A 14,348-nucleotide genomic window follows, 5' to 3' on the forward strand; every position below is an offset into this window, starting at 1 on the left:
AGTACCAGGGCAGTGAAAAGCATGAGTCAAAAAACAAGGCATGGGACTGAAGAGAGGGCTCAGTGGCTAAGAGCTCTTGCAGAGGACCCAAGTTTGGTTACCAGCACCCACATGGCAGTTCGCAATTTCTGTAACTCCAGCTCCAGAGAGCCCCCATGGCCTCCTCCTGCTTTCAGGAGTACCTGGCATGCACATGTGTCTGTGTCTATGTGTGTGTTTGTATGCACGTGAGCAGCTGCACATACACACACACACACACACACATAACACACACACACACATACACACACACACACTGTTGCTGTGTAACAGTTTCAGAGATTGAAACATTCCATCCTGCAGGGGGGCTCCTTAAAATAGGAAGATAAATAAAATAGCTTCAGGAAGTCCCTGAAACTGACTAGATTCACTAGGCCAGTTCCTGCCAGAGTAAGCAGAGAGTAGTCTCAGGCCAAAAAAGCTAAGCTGTAAAGAAAACTCTCAGACTGGAGCAGCAGCCAGGAAGAAGCAGAAACCGACCGAGCTGCCTGGAAGAAGCTCAGATCAACGGAGGCACGCAAGAAGACTCTCCAATCCATTAAGCTGCCTGCAGGCTGGGCAGTGTGCTCCAGTGTTTCAGCTTTGTGAGTTGTCACCCGTGCCAGAGTGGACTTTGGTGAGACAGCTGTCTTTGAGTCAGTTCTGCTGTAAATAACCCCTCACCCATACTGTTATAAGTAACCCCAATAAAACTCATTGGTTTACCAAACTGAGCTTTAGTGGTATCTGTTCTTTGGTTTGTTGTGGGATCCTTATTTGGGGTGAGTAGACGTGTGTACTACTACGCCTTCCCTGGAAAAGTTTTGTCACACAGACATGTATGTAGACACTCATACTCTTAAGACAATGTAAAGCAAACAACACAACTGAAGACGGATGGCCCCTCAGGTACCACACCTGAGTTTATCTGCAGGCCTGCACAAGAATCTGCACAGACTGGCACCCAACATACACACCACACACGCAAGGGGGTGGCGGCTGGCTAGTGCAAGAGCCAGCACAAGGGAGTGAGCTGTGAGGTGACAGGGCCAAAATCTAACCCGACTGTCACTTTCTGGCTACTTTCTTAACCAGCTTGCACACCTGCCTCTCAAACAAAAACCCTTCACAGTGAAGGGTTGACTTAGAAGGATTTCTGCAGAAATTGAACGTTTAGTAGCAAGATTCAGAAAAAAAAAGTGTTTAATGCTATCCTAAATAACAATGACATAATAAACAATGACAAAAAATCCAACCCCCTCTTGTATATTATAAGGAGGACAGAATGAAATGTTCATGGTGAGTTTAAAAAAAAAAATCCGCAGGGCGGTGGTGGCGCACGCCTTTAATCCCAGCACTAGGGAGGCAGAAGCAGGCAGATCTCTGAGTTAGAGGCCAGCCTGGTCTACAAGAGCTAGTTCCAGGACAGGCTCCAAAGCCACAGAGTAACCCTGTCTCGAAAAACCAAAAAAAAAAAAAAAAAAAAAAAAAAAATCAGAGCTTAGTTTCTGAATTTCTAAGAAGTCATGGGTATCCATACCTCCTTTTAAAGTCGTCTCCCCCTTCCCTGGCCCCAGATAAGGTTTCTTAACTTTACCACCTATTAAAATACCCTGGGCTAGGCAATGTTGGCACAGGCCTTTAATCTCAACACTCGGGAGTTCAAGAATAGCCTGGTCTGTAGCGTTAGACCCAGGATAGCCAAAGCTGCCCAGCTGCACAGGGAAACCCTATCTCAGGGTTGGGGTGGAGTGGGTGGTGGGAGGGTGGTTGTGGCAGGGGAAGAATAGTCCTGGGGGTTTTGAAAAGTCCTAAGGGTCAGATCACAGCTCAGACCAATTAAATCAGAGTTCTGTCTTTGGTGGCCTAAAATTCCCTCAGTAGCTTTGAGTATACAGTACAGTTTGAGGACCAGCTGGGCAGACTCTCCTAGAGGGCCAGTTCTGAGGGTCAAGGCTGGGATGCAAACGCTCATGTGTAGCAGTATTAAATGTTAGGTATAGATGCTCATGCCAGTCCTTGGAATAGCCAGTGATTGGAGAGCTCTGAGGAAACAGGCTGACTCCACAGATCAAATAGCCTATCGGCCAGAGGTCAAGAGTTAGAACAGAGAGCGCACATTCTGAGCCGCGTTTGCTCTTGACCAGAGGGGTTGAAATTCCTCAGATTAGTTCCTTCTCTTACAGGTCGTTACCAACTGTTACACCCTACAACGACCTGGGTTCAATTCCTAGCACTGGAAAAAAAAAAAAAAGTGAGAGAAAGATAACAGAGTTGTGTCTGGGAGACAGCTGTCAGGAAGGCGCTTCCCCTGTAGGCCAGGGGATCCGAGTCAGATCCCAAGAACACACACAGGAAAAGTGTGAAGTGTTATTTGATGCCTTTGGAATTACAGCACGGAGGAGGGAGAGGAGGAGGGAGAGACAGGCAGATCTCTGGGGCTCACTGGCCTGGCCAGCCTCGCTTACTCGGAGAATTTGAGGCCTATGAGACAGCATGTCTCAAGAAAAGTATATAGCCTGAAGAATACCTGAGGTTGCCCTCTGCTGACCAAGTCCTTCCCATTCTCCAAATTCGCTGGTACACGCACCCGTTCACAGACACACACACACACACACACACACACACACACACACACACACAGAGCTAAGGTTGGACCAAGGTGGGTGGGGGGCAGTTGAGGGGTATTGTTTGGGTTAAGACAGGGTTCCGGCAGAAAACTAGGTCAGACTTCTTCCATCAGTGAAATAAGGACCTTGAGTGAGACGCATTGCCTAGAACGCAGAATGCACAGGGTAGGCCCTCTGCAGTCACTGGGACGCCGCGCCAACACTGCAGGCTTGCAATAGGTGCTCTCGAGCCAGATTATATGTGAGCCTTGGCCGGGCTTCTCCTTTTATTGAGGATTTCCTGAGTGTTCACTTCCCATATTTCAGCTACTACTCTAAGTGTTTTCATTTATTAGCCCCTACAGTGCTGAGAACAACTAATCAGGTAAGTGTCAGTCCAGTCACTTCAAACTGAGGCCCCAAGGCCCCAAGGGCTTAGGTAACATTTTCAAGGCCACAGGACCCAGGTAGTTGGGCATTCCAGTCCTCTGGATCATTATAATACCTGTAACATTAACATCAAAATAATAATTCAGGAGAACAAACCGCGTGCCAAGCACTAATACCGGTAAGGTGAGGATGAGACATTTGCAACTGAATGTCCTGGGGGGGGGGCTGTCGGGGGCGAGCGCAGCAAGGTTGCCTAAGACTCCGGTGACTTTACAGAAGGTTAGGCCTCTCCCTCTGAGTCAGGGAGATTGGGTAGGGCAGCTGAGTTGAGCAAAGTGACCTGGCGGGAAAACGAGAACATGAGTGTTTTTTGTTGAGATAGAGTGCTAAACCGAGTCGATGGAACCGCAGCATTTGACTCAAGATTCTTTCGGTCAAGCTCGACACGGGCTCCATTTACTCCTGTTCTCTCCAAACGCTTAAGGGTCAAAGTTCAGGTAGGTGCTTTAGGTTAGCATACAAGTTGATCCCCTATATCAGACACTGGAGACGGCAGAATGTGCGCCCCTGAAGTGGACCTAGGGACACAATCGCCAGGCGCCAAGTCCACCTCAGTCTTTGTTAAACCTCTCAAGGTGCTTTCTGCAGTTATGGCAACATTGGCTTGAACACCATCAACATTCAAGTCACACGCAGCCAGTGATCTCTACAGACAGATGAGGAGGCGATAGGAACCCCCTAATGCACTTTGCATTTACTCCGCTACAGCAGATCAATCCAGCATTCCTGCAACTTTATCGAACTCAGCATCCCACTGCAGAATACTCTCCCCGAACCCTCCTTAATCTCGTTGCTGGCTCTCTGCAATCGTGACTCGGCGTTGCAGTCCTGACATCACCGAAGAGGCCTCTCCTCCTCAGGCTGCAGCAGCAACTGCAGCAGCAGCAGTAGCAGATTTCCCGCCCCGCCGGGCGCTCACCAGGTGCGGGGCTCTAGACTTGTGCCGACCTTGCAGGTCCTCCGAGGGGCGGGGCCGGCTTCACCGCACGCTAGCGGCCATTGTGGGCGAATGGGCGCTGAGTAGCCTTGCCGACGCTGAGACCCCCCACTCGAGGCGCTTGGAGCGTCCGGGGGACGCATACCGGGCTCGCCTACCCTCCCGCCAGCTCCTCCCAGCAGCAGGCGCCCCACACCGCTCCCCGCCGGCGCGCGCTCCCAGCCCCGCCCTCGGGCGGCGCACGCACAGGCCGCGAGCGCGCGCCTCCTTCGCGCTCCCGCGCTAGACGCGCGGCCGCGAGCGCGCGTGCGCCTCACGAACGTCCCCGGGAGCTTCGCCAGAGCGAGCGCGGGGCTGGGCGCGCACGAGTGAAAAGGAGGCGGCGGCCGCGTCTGCGAGCAACAGATCCGGGCGCCGCGAGCTGACCTCGTCTGCCGCTGACCCATTTCGTTCTCTCTTTATTTTTGAATTTCAGAGAAAAATTACATTTGGAAAAAAAAATCCTAAAAACCACCTAACAACCTTTCTTTTTTTAAATGGCGCTGGCCCCGGGTCAGCGGGCGGATTTCTTTGCACCAAGATGGGCTTTGCCGTTTCCGTCGTGGGCACCCGTGGTGGCTTGATTGTCAGTCCTCTCCGGGCATTTTTGAGGCCAGGAACCGAGCGCTGCACGTAAGCGACTCGCCCTCCAGAGCGGCTGGGCGTTTCGGATTGTGACTTGGGGGGCAGAGCACAGTGGATCGCGAGCACCGCGTGCTCTCTGCAAAACCGGCGGCGAGCCGGAGGCGGGTCGCTCCTAGGGTGAAACCGCTCCCGGGCTGAGCGAGCCCGGCCCCGTGCGCAGTGCAGCGGCCCCGAGAGCTGGTCCTGTCCCCGCCGCGCCGGGAAAATGGAGGCTGTGATCGAGAAGGAATGCAGCGCGCTTGGAGGCCTCTTCCAGACCATCATCAGCGATATGAAGGTAGGACGCCGGGGGCGCGGCTGCTCTGACCTCCCTGCGGGGCTTCCCCTCCACCTCGGCCGGCCTGGCCCTCGCCTGCACCGTGGCTGCCGGCCACCTGCGGGAGCTCCTGCGGCCCGGGTGTCACCTGCTCACCCACCGCGCTGCTCCGGCTGTGCTGGGTCACCGGGCAGGCGACTTCCCGGGGTAGTGTGTTTGTGTGTGGGGGGGAAGAGTCTGATGCCCCTTGCCAACCCCTGCGTTCCTTATCCCAGGGGGCGACACCATCTTGTTCCTTTGGGGGCTTAGGGCCCTAGTTCTAAGTTTTCCATTGTCTGTCCCTGGACTGAGTGTCTGCGACCCGTGTAAGCTGGACGCCCGGGCGGACACCTGACTCCTTGGGTTCGGGGTGGGGTGCTTGGCGCGGTGGTAGATCGGGAGTGGGGGCTCTGCCTGGCTGCGGGAAGGACTCTCCCGGCCTGGAAGATTGGGTGGCAGGCTTGTTACAGGCTTGGCTTTTAGGTCTACCTGAAGTAGGGGAATCTGAACAAATTAGTTATTAATTAGTCTGTTCTAGAGCTGCTGAGGGTGTGCCGTGCCTTCCCCGCACCCTCCCCCGGGCCACGGTGCTTGAAGTTCCCAGGATAGTCTTTGAGGGACCTCGAAGCTGAGAGGCTCACAGCGGAAAGACAAGGTTGAGGTTTCCCAAACAACTATATCCCAGCTCCCTCAGACACACACCCATACCCCACTCTTCTCTCGGAAGAATTGTGTGTGCGTGTGTGTGTGCGTGCGTGTGTGTTGGGGGCGGGGAACAACACCCTGGCTTTTTCCTGCAAAGGGTGGGACTGGAGATAACCTGATCCTTGAATGTGGGTTTTCTGGTGCACCGAGCTGCATACACCAGGACTTCGGTTACTCACACTAATCAAATAGAACCTGCTTAAGGAGCTGGTTGGAGGTGGGAATTGGGGGCGACAGGGGGTATTTTTTTCCCCAAGTGTATTTAGGGAGCTTCTCTTTGGCTCGAGGCCAGGCCCAGTCTGCCTCAACAGATCCGGGGAGGTGGTGTTTAATTAAAAGCTCGGCTTCCAAAAGAGTGGGCAGGTTTGGAAAGCTGTGTTGGCGAGTGGGTGTGGACAGCCCCTCTTCAGCCGCTGCCTGGCGCCTGGGCAAGCTTTTGTCTGATGAACTGTAAGGTTCGGAGAGCCCTTGGGCCTCCAACATGGACTTTGGGGAGGAATGCTCAGCTGTCATGCCTGCCTCCTCCCTTTAGAACCAACTGCCACCTCGCCCAGGGTGAACTTTGCCAAGGTGCCTCGTCCCGCTCACAGTCTGTTTTGCAATGCTACCAAGCTCGTGCCTTTTGTCAGAAATCCGTGTAGCCTAATCAGTAGCCAGACCCTGCTCGCTTAGGAATGCCTCTAATCCAGTCGCTTGGAATTAGATGGATTAGTCTCTTCAAAGACAGCCCTTTCATTCCTTTGCCCTCGATCCACATTGAATTATCCAAGTGTTCTTTTGAACAAAGGTTGATGTCCACTCCTTGGACTCTGGTATTTATTGTTAACTTAAATTTCACCCACCTTAATACAGTCAAAACAAGATTTGGTTTGAGGCACACACTGTATGTTGTGGTGTGCAGAAGAGGTTGTTGAGGTGGGTTGGTAAATCAGCCTGTGTTTTGTTGGAGGAGATAATGATGTTTCCAGTCCCTGAATAGAAACAAGGAATCCAGGGATCTAAACTGATTACTGACTTCAGGCCCAGAGTAATCACACCTGGAGTTTTCGCTTTGTTTTTGTTTGTTTGTTTTTTAAAATCCAGAGCCAGGGTTCAGTTCTTTTCAGGAGGTGGCTTGAACCTCAAGCCCTTCCTGCTCCAATGACTCTGCACCTTCCACCTGCCACCTGGCCGCCTGGTGTGGGCTCTGCCTAGACATTTGTAGGTGCTTAAGGTGGCTTCGCCAAGACCAGTTGTTGGAAAACCTCTTATGTACTGCTTCCTTGGTGTTGACTCGAGTTCCTTTCTCTCTGTCTTTGATAGGTTTGCTCACTATCCCATGGGTAAACGTTTTTCCCCCCACAATATTTTTACCTCAAGGTACAGAGGAAGATTACATTGTGCTTTGGATCCTGAACAATTGTAGACTTTGGGGAAGTAGAGGGGGATCAGTAATTAACGCAGGTTGTCTGATTTCTTCCTAAGATTGTTTATGTGTAAGGGAACTGCTATATATTTTCATTGAGTTTTCTTTAGAGGACGTCTTTATGGGTTGGTCAGCAATGACACTTCAAGAGTAACAAGATGAAACTGGACTCTATTGGCTCAGCCGCGTACGATATGTGGGCATGTGGCGTCAGCAAGAAAGTCAGCTTTTAAGGCCAGCTGTCATTCTGATGACCTTGTCCTTCTTGTCTTTGAACTTACGACCAGTTTATTGTATTGTTGTTCCCCTGTTTGTTTGTTTTGAGGGAGAAGACAGTTGGATTATCATCTTGGAACCATTTTTAGTTTTTTTTCTTTAAAGTAATATTGAACCGGGGGAGCAAAAGGCTAAGACCGTGTTTTTTTTTTTTTTTTTTTTTTTTTTTGAGTAACATTTGAGACTTCATAATTGTACAGCAACACAGGGCGTCAGTTTCCTTTGGGAGAAAATAAAAAGATAACGGAAAGTGGAATAATTTCTTATTCCACTGGCCTGGTGCCACCCATCTAAAAGTAAAGACTCTCAAGACACGGGAAAGCTTGGGCCAATTCTTTGCTTTCTGCAGAGTCTCCATTGGGCTGAGTCCTGGGCTGTCGGGGCTGGGTGTTTATCCTTTTCAGGGGTGGGGGTGAGAAGAAATCCTCACTTTGCTTCCACTGGGATTGAGCTCCAAGAAAGCAGGCAGCAGCTGCTCAAAAACTTATTGATTCCTTGATGAGAGGAAACCTCTGTTTTTTCCCCTTCCTTCCACCCTGCCTTGGCGGTGGTCACTAATGAATGGCGGTGTGCGAAATCACTTACGGGCTGTCTTCCCCAGGATCCATGTAAATCACCCTTGGAGCTGCCTGGTGGGAGTTAGCCCGGAAAGGAAAGGGAACTCAGTTTTTTTTTGTGTTGCTTCTTGGAGGGGCTGTGGTTGGTTTATCTATGGGACAGTGGTCCGGAGGTGACTGCTGACTGCCAAGGAGGTCCTAGAATATATGTGTGTGTGTGTGTGTGTGTGTATTATATTTTTGTGCAAGTTCTGCGAAGAATTGGCCCTTGGTTAGGTAAACAGATTAGTGTTGTTTGTTTTGAATCATTGAACAGAATTTGATCACGTTCCGGTAGTTGCTAAGTCCCAGAAACTTTGCTAGCCAAATTTTGAGAGTATCTGACCTTCTGGGAATAAATAGCGGTCTTCTTTTAATAATTAACTTTTTTTTTAAGTTGGATGCTAGAATCAAATATTTCCTTGTCCTTGCTGCTCAAGCACCAGGATGCTAGGAGCCTAGTTGGCCCTGTTGCGGGGAGAACTTTGCCCTGGGTTCGGGTTTATATAATATGGCTAGGCTGAAAAATACCCAACTGCACCTGAATGCGCCCTTCCATGTGTCGCTTTAGGCCCGGGTGTCCTGTTACAGGCACCTGTGCCGAGCAGAATAGGGGCCTTGTTCAGTTTCTCCCGGCTGCCCCCACCTCTGCCTGCCACCAGGATCCCCTGTCTGAGGCTCTGTCTAAGATTAGAGATGCTCAAGGGACATCTTGAATTCCATGGGAATCTTCTGTGGTTCAGAGGCACATGGGGACTATTTCCCCTCACTTACCATGAGGTGACAATGGGGTCTACTGCTGTGTGGTGACTTCAGGGCTGCCCTTTTAGCTGTTGTGGATTCCTGTAGCAAGAGGGATTGCTTCTTAGGTCCTGGTTGAGGCCTCCTGGGTAGAGGGCTTTTGCTAGGCCCTGCCCTTGCTCCTTGTGCTGATAACAATATGGCCGCGATGACCGATGACTAAGGATGGGTTGCAGTTTGGTCAGGGGAAGGGCGTCTGTCTTTTTGGACTTCTTTTTTTACAGTGCTTCAGAATGAAAGTTTTTCTGTAGTAAGATAATGAAAAAAACAAAACAAAACAAAAAAAAAAACCACCCAGTCGAGCGACAAGGTCCTGGGAGGGAAGTGGGACACTCTGGGTAGAAGCTGACAGCCACACAATGGCAAGATGAGCAGAGCCCTGGGAAGGACAGATGGGCCCCAGGTTGGCTTTCTCTTGGCAAATGGTGGTGTTTGGCTAGGGTTTTACAGCTTCCTCATTTTGGGCCTGTGGGAGAAGAAGGTAAAGATGTCATAAAATTGGCAGAAGGAGCTGTCTAGGGAGGGTGCCTCCTTCCATCTCTTCTATGGGAGCAGCCCTTTAGGGATTTGGGGGTGTGAATCTCTTCTTGACGTATTTTGGAAATATGTTATTTTGGGGCTTACCTTAGCATTGCTGTGGGGAAAACCCTTACATATTCTATTAGATAAAATTGTTTAGAACTTGTTGCTTGAGTTCCTGAAACCTCTCTGCTTGGAATTCTATAATTCATAAAGGCCCCAGTAGAGGAGGCTGTTTCCAGCTCAGCTCACATGGGAGGAAGGCTGAGTTGAGCTCTGCTATAGTTCAGCAATCACCCGTCCAGAGTCGTGTGTTCTTTTCTGCGGTGTCTTATCATCAGCCGTATTGGACCACCAAACTCTGCTACGGTGTCAGCCGTACCATGTCAGCCTCTCCAGCTCCATCCGCATCCCGCGTAAACAGTGAACACTCAGTATAAGAATGGCCTGCCTTCCTCCGGCCCTGTCTTCCCAGGCCTGCCTGCCTGCTTGTCCTTTGACCTCTTCTATCTTATCTTGGGGGGTAAAGAAATAAAGGAAAAGGGGAAAAAAATAATACCCATCAGTTTGGCCAGCTCACTTGAGGTTTCTAAAATGCTCGGAGGGTGAAGAGGTTGAAACTATATCGATCCATTAGATGCCTTATCGTCTGTATCTAAGCTGTTTGCATCTTCACAAGGATGCGTGAGAGCTGGCAGGGTTCCTTCTGTGATGAGGCCATTTCAAGGTTCCCACTGGGAAATGGAAAAATGAGATCATTTTGAGTTCCCCATTACTTTTTGGAATCGCCTTCAGGACGCTTTCCCACCAAACCCACACACCTCGGCGAAAATAAAGAAACTCCTTTCGTCAGACCGAATGGAAGCCAAAGGACAGATTTTGGATTTAGCCGTTCAGAACACCAGGAGGACATATTTGGGGCTCTTAACTGGAACTGGCTGCTGTCTTCAGCAGTTTAATTCAGATTTGCAGATTGTATGGCCGATATGGCCTTATTAAATAGTAGACGGAGAGACAAACAGTAAATTAATTGGCGGAGCGTCCAGGAAGCCTATTGTATTCGATTGTTGAGGATCTCCCTTAAATTAGACGCAGGCTGCAGCTCTCATCTGAGTGTCTGTCACAAGAGCAGAACAAGCCCCACGGCCCCCAGCCAGCCCTAGTACAGAATCTACCCGAAGCTGTGTCTCCCACCTCTCAGCCCCCTTGGAAGGCCTTGGGGTGACTCGTTCTTCCCCTCAGCCCAGTGTGATTAGACAAGGCTGTGTTTCCCCGTTGTGCAGTTAGGAGGTTTTTGATTGCGAGAGGTGCTGTGCCATGCCACCTGGCACATAGTAGGTACTCATTATTCATTGCATATGGTGCATAGTGGGCAGGAAGGGACTTGGAGAAGGACGTCTGTGTGCCAGACGTGTACTAGGCGTCAGGTATGCATGAGTTTACGTTCATCCTCACACTCGCTGCACACACTCTGCAGATGAGGAAACCAGGGGTCGGGGAGCCCACGGTGAGATGGACTTGGTATTCAGATCTTGTCCTCTTGGGCCCAGAGTGGAGCTCTTTAAGAACTTAAGGTATGGGTAGGGGCGTGGATATATTTCTAGAAGATAGCGCTTCATTTGCCTGAACCCACAGGAGGATCACAGACAGAACTAGGACCTTCTCTGAACTGGAGGAGTGGACTGGAAGCAGGAGGCTGTGGGGTGGGTGTCTCTCACGCCACTGTTACCTCTGGGGTTTAGTTTATGGATCATGAAGTGGCTGACCTCTTTCTTCTTACTCATTAGTCATGCTGATAGACGTTGCTAGGTCCCGTTCCTGTGGCCCATGCAGAATGGTGAAGCCCTGGGGTGGGGGGGCGGCAGACTCTTGGGTGCCTCCTCCCTGGGCACTTGTCCTTGTGCTGTCTCAGAGCTCCTGGGATCTCCGCTCTGGCTTGGGTCTGGAGTCAAGGTATCTGAGGCTGGACTACACTCTTATAATCATATGGATTAGTCAAGTTCACCCAAAGTTCATATGACTCCTCGGAGCGAACTCCTTACTTCAAACTCATTTTGTGTCCAGCCCTGGAACACGCCTGTAAAAGAGCTTTCTGTGTTTAATTACGACCTGGTAGCCCTCCAGTTTGGGTTATGTTGGTAGAGAGCCCTTGGAAACATGTTTAGATGGGGGTCCCCAAAAAACCACCTTCCTGCTCTAATTCTTGGCATACGTGGCCTTGGTCAGAGTCCTTAAGGGGCTTTTCTTTTCCTGTCTCGTTTAAGTGGGAAAAAAAAAAAAACAGTTGAGTACCTTTTGAGCTGTGTGTCTTTTTATTTGATTTCTTTGCCTCAAAGAACAACCAGGAGTGGAAACACTGACTGCTCAGTGCTAAGAGCTCCTGGAGCAGATGCTGTCTGTGACTCTTCCCCTGCCAACCTGCCACATGACAGGGCTCTGCAGGGGCTGGAGAGTGGGTCTGACCAGAGTAGGAGGTCTGGGCATGTGTGCCCTTTGGGTGATGGGCATGGTTACAGTAAAGGCCCCCTGAGTGCCCTGGGAGACTCAGTGCCCCAGCCCTGCTCCCTGAGTCTCTAAGTCAGGACATGGGGCAGCACCTTAGCTGTTAGGATGTTGGAGGCACCAGGTAACCCGGTTTGAGCATCACTGACCTGTTGGGCTTCCCCTCACAGTGCATTCTTGATCTCGCCCGAGTGTAAGAGGAGCCCATTTAGATGCTTGCACTAGGATGTGAATAATCTTGATATCACCTAATTTAGTTCTCAAGATAGTCAAAATGGAGCTGGGCAGTGGTGGTATATGCCTTTAATCCTGGCAATCAGGAGGCAGGCAGATCTGTGTGAATTTGAGGATGGCCTGGTCTACAGAGCTTGTTCTAGGACAGCTAGGGCTGTTGTACAAATAAACCCTGTCTTGAGAAACAAAAACAAAAAAATTAAAAATACAGCAAAATGCTGAATAATTCCAATAAAAGTCAACAAGAGTATATCTCGAATTATTGGCAGCCTTTTGCTGATCTGTAATATGCTTATCTAATATGCTCTGCTGCAGTATGAAAATTATTATACATTAGCTACCGGACACGCGTTGTTAGTGTGGCCAAGGAACTGAGTTTTTAATTTTGTGTACTTTAGCCAAGTGGGGTGGTCCAGTACTGTAATCCTAGTATTTGGGAAATGGAGGAGGACCAGAAGTTCAGGATGGGTCTTGACTACTTTGTGGTCTGTCTTGAGTGGTATGGGACTCAGTCTCCCAAAACAAAAACAAACCCTCACACTTAAAAGTAACAGTAACAAATGTATTCTTTTAGTTATTCAAATGGCAGTGGGTGCCTGGTGGGTGGCTTGCCTTACATACAGCGGGGCTCTCTGCCTGCCTTCTACCCGTTGCTGGTCAGGATAGGACCCTTGTAGATGACATTCTGCTGATGGGGCACATGGGGAGCTGAAGGAAACCCTGCTTCCGAGTTTCCCTGTCTCTAGGACTAGGAGTCTCGGTTTTCTTTTCTATAAAGTGGATATGGTAAGATGCCTGCTTTGGAGATTCTAAAATGAGGTGTTTCCCTGTGGAAGGCTCCCCTCTTGCCTGGTGCACCGGGCCCAGGTGGTAGGCATTATGTCCTGTAGATTGGGAAGGGAGTTAAGATCTCTGCTGCTTCAGACAAACCCTGTCTCACCCTTTCAGGAGCCATGGTAGAACCTGTGATGGAGCTCCTGGAAGTGAAGAAGGTCGGGGTGTTTGGGTTTTCTTTCCTGCCAAGTGAAGTAGCCCCTAGTTCATTCTAGCCCTCTCTGTTCTGTTTTTCCACATGCACACCATACCAACTGTTCCTAAGAGGAGGGTGGGATGGGAGGAGAGAAGTCTTTCAGAGATACTGGGGAGGGGAGGGGAGAAGGGAAGGGGAAGAGGAGGGGAAACCTCTGTTGCTGGGCTATCTTTTGTGGTCCCCTCAGTTTTCTGAGTGAACACCACCTGTCTCTCATGGCCTCTGGCTCTGCCTGTGTCCAGTATTGAGCACACATGGAGCTTCCGCTCCCTCCCAACACCTGGTCCTATTGGGCTTCTCCCTGCCTGTCTTCCCAAAGCTGCCCTCTGGCCTGAGGCCTAGGCTCACTCACTTGGCTCCAGCTGATTGGCCCGTGTGTGTCCTGGGCGCCTCACACCATGGCTCCTCACTTTCCTGCCCCATCTCTGCCTGTTGAAATCATTCTCACACTTCCAGGTACCACAGGGAAGGGTCCTCTTCTCAGGCCACTCCTCCTAGGAGAGGTTCTGTGAGGACATCCTTTATAGTCTACCAAATAGTTAAAATTTATATCATCAAAGTCTTTGAACTTTAAAGCCAGGTTCTGCCATTTCTTGGCCTCGTTATTTTGGGCAAATTATTTTACTTTTCCTGGGCCTTTTTTTAAAATTAAGTTTTTAAAATTAAATTTAGTTTAATATTTTTTTTACTCTGTATAGTAGGGTGAGGGGACAATACTTTCCTCAAGGATTAAAAAAGAAAGTAGATTAAATGGTTTGGTGTGAAATACCTGGCCAGTGAATGAATGCCCTTCTGTCTGTCCGAGCTTCCTTCGGCCATTTCAAGCATCTGCAGTCTGCAAGTCCAAAATCTGAAACTTTATTGGGCACCAGTGTGATAACACTCCCCAAATTCCAGACTGCAGGACAGTTTAGACTTGAGACTTTTAGATTTGGGAAGTCTATGCAAATTTAAATTAAAACTCTGATATTTGGAATCAAGCATGTGTATGTTCGCGTATGTATGTGCCCACACGTGTGCACGTGTGCACACACGCACACACGCACTCCTTGCTGTTAGTAGTAGCACTCGTGTTTGGGAAAAGTAAAAGATCACTCTTGGTTTTGACGCTGCATGTTTGCTTGTCCACTTTCCACATACAAGGAACTTTCAAGAGCAGTATGTGTCTCCTGCAATCTGATGAGGTGTGTGGGGCATGCTGGGCATGGCTGGCTGGGAGAGATGGACATGTGGCCGCCCTGGTCCGGGAGTTTTTTACAAGAGGTGCAGGTAAGACACACTTCCAGA

General features: G+C 49.9%; 1 protein-coding gene across 10 annotated transcripts in view; it reads left to right on the top strand.

Moving 5' to 3' along the window:
- Nucleotides 1-4,389: 4,389 nt before the first annotated feature.
- Mtss1 (MTSS I-BAR domain containing 1) overlaps nt 4,390-14,348 on the top strand; it is a 135,651-nt gene continuing 125,692 nt past the window's right edge. For 2 of the 10 annotated variants that reach the window (XM_050145102.1, XM_050145100.1), the window contains exon 1: nt 4,396-4,975. In XM_050145102.1, coding sequence (XP_050001059.1) covers nt 4,904-4,975 — 72 coding nt within the window. In that variant the 5' untranslated portion in view covers nt 4,396-4,903. Of the gene's footprint in view, nt 4,976-14,348 lie in introns of all 10 variants that reach the window. The other 8 variants (XM_050145103.1, XM_050145101.1, XM_050145109.1 and 5 more) reach the window with 7 other exon arrangements.

Source organism: Alexandromys fortis, unplaced genomic scaffold (genome assembly GCF_014885135.2).
Source record: "Alexandromys fortis isolate MF-2015 unplaced genomic scaffold, M_Fortis_MF-2015_v1.1 scaffold_2_1_26212458, whole genome shotgun sequence".
Lineage (NCBI taxonomy): Eukaryota > Metazoa > Chordata > Mammalia > Rodentia > Cricetidae > Alexandromys > Alexandromys fortis.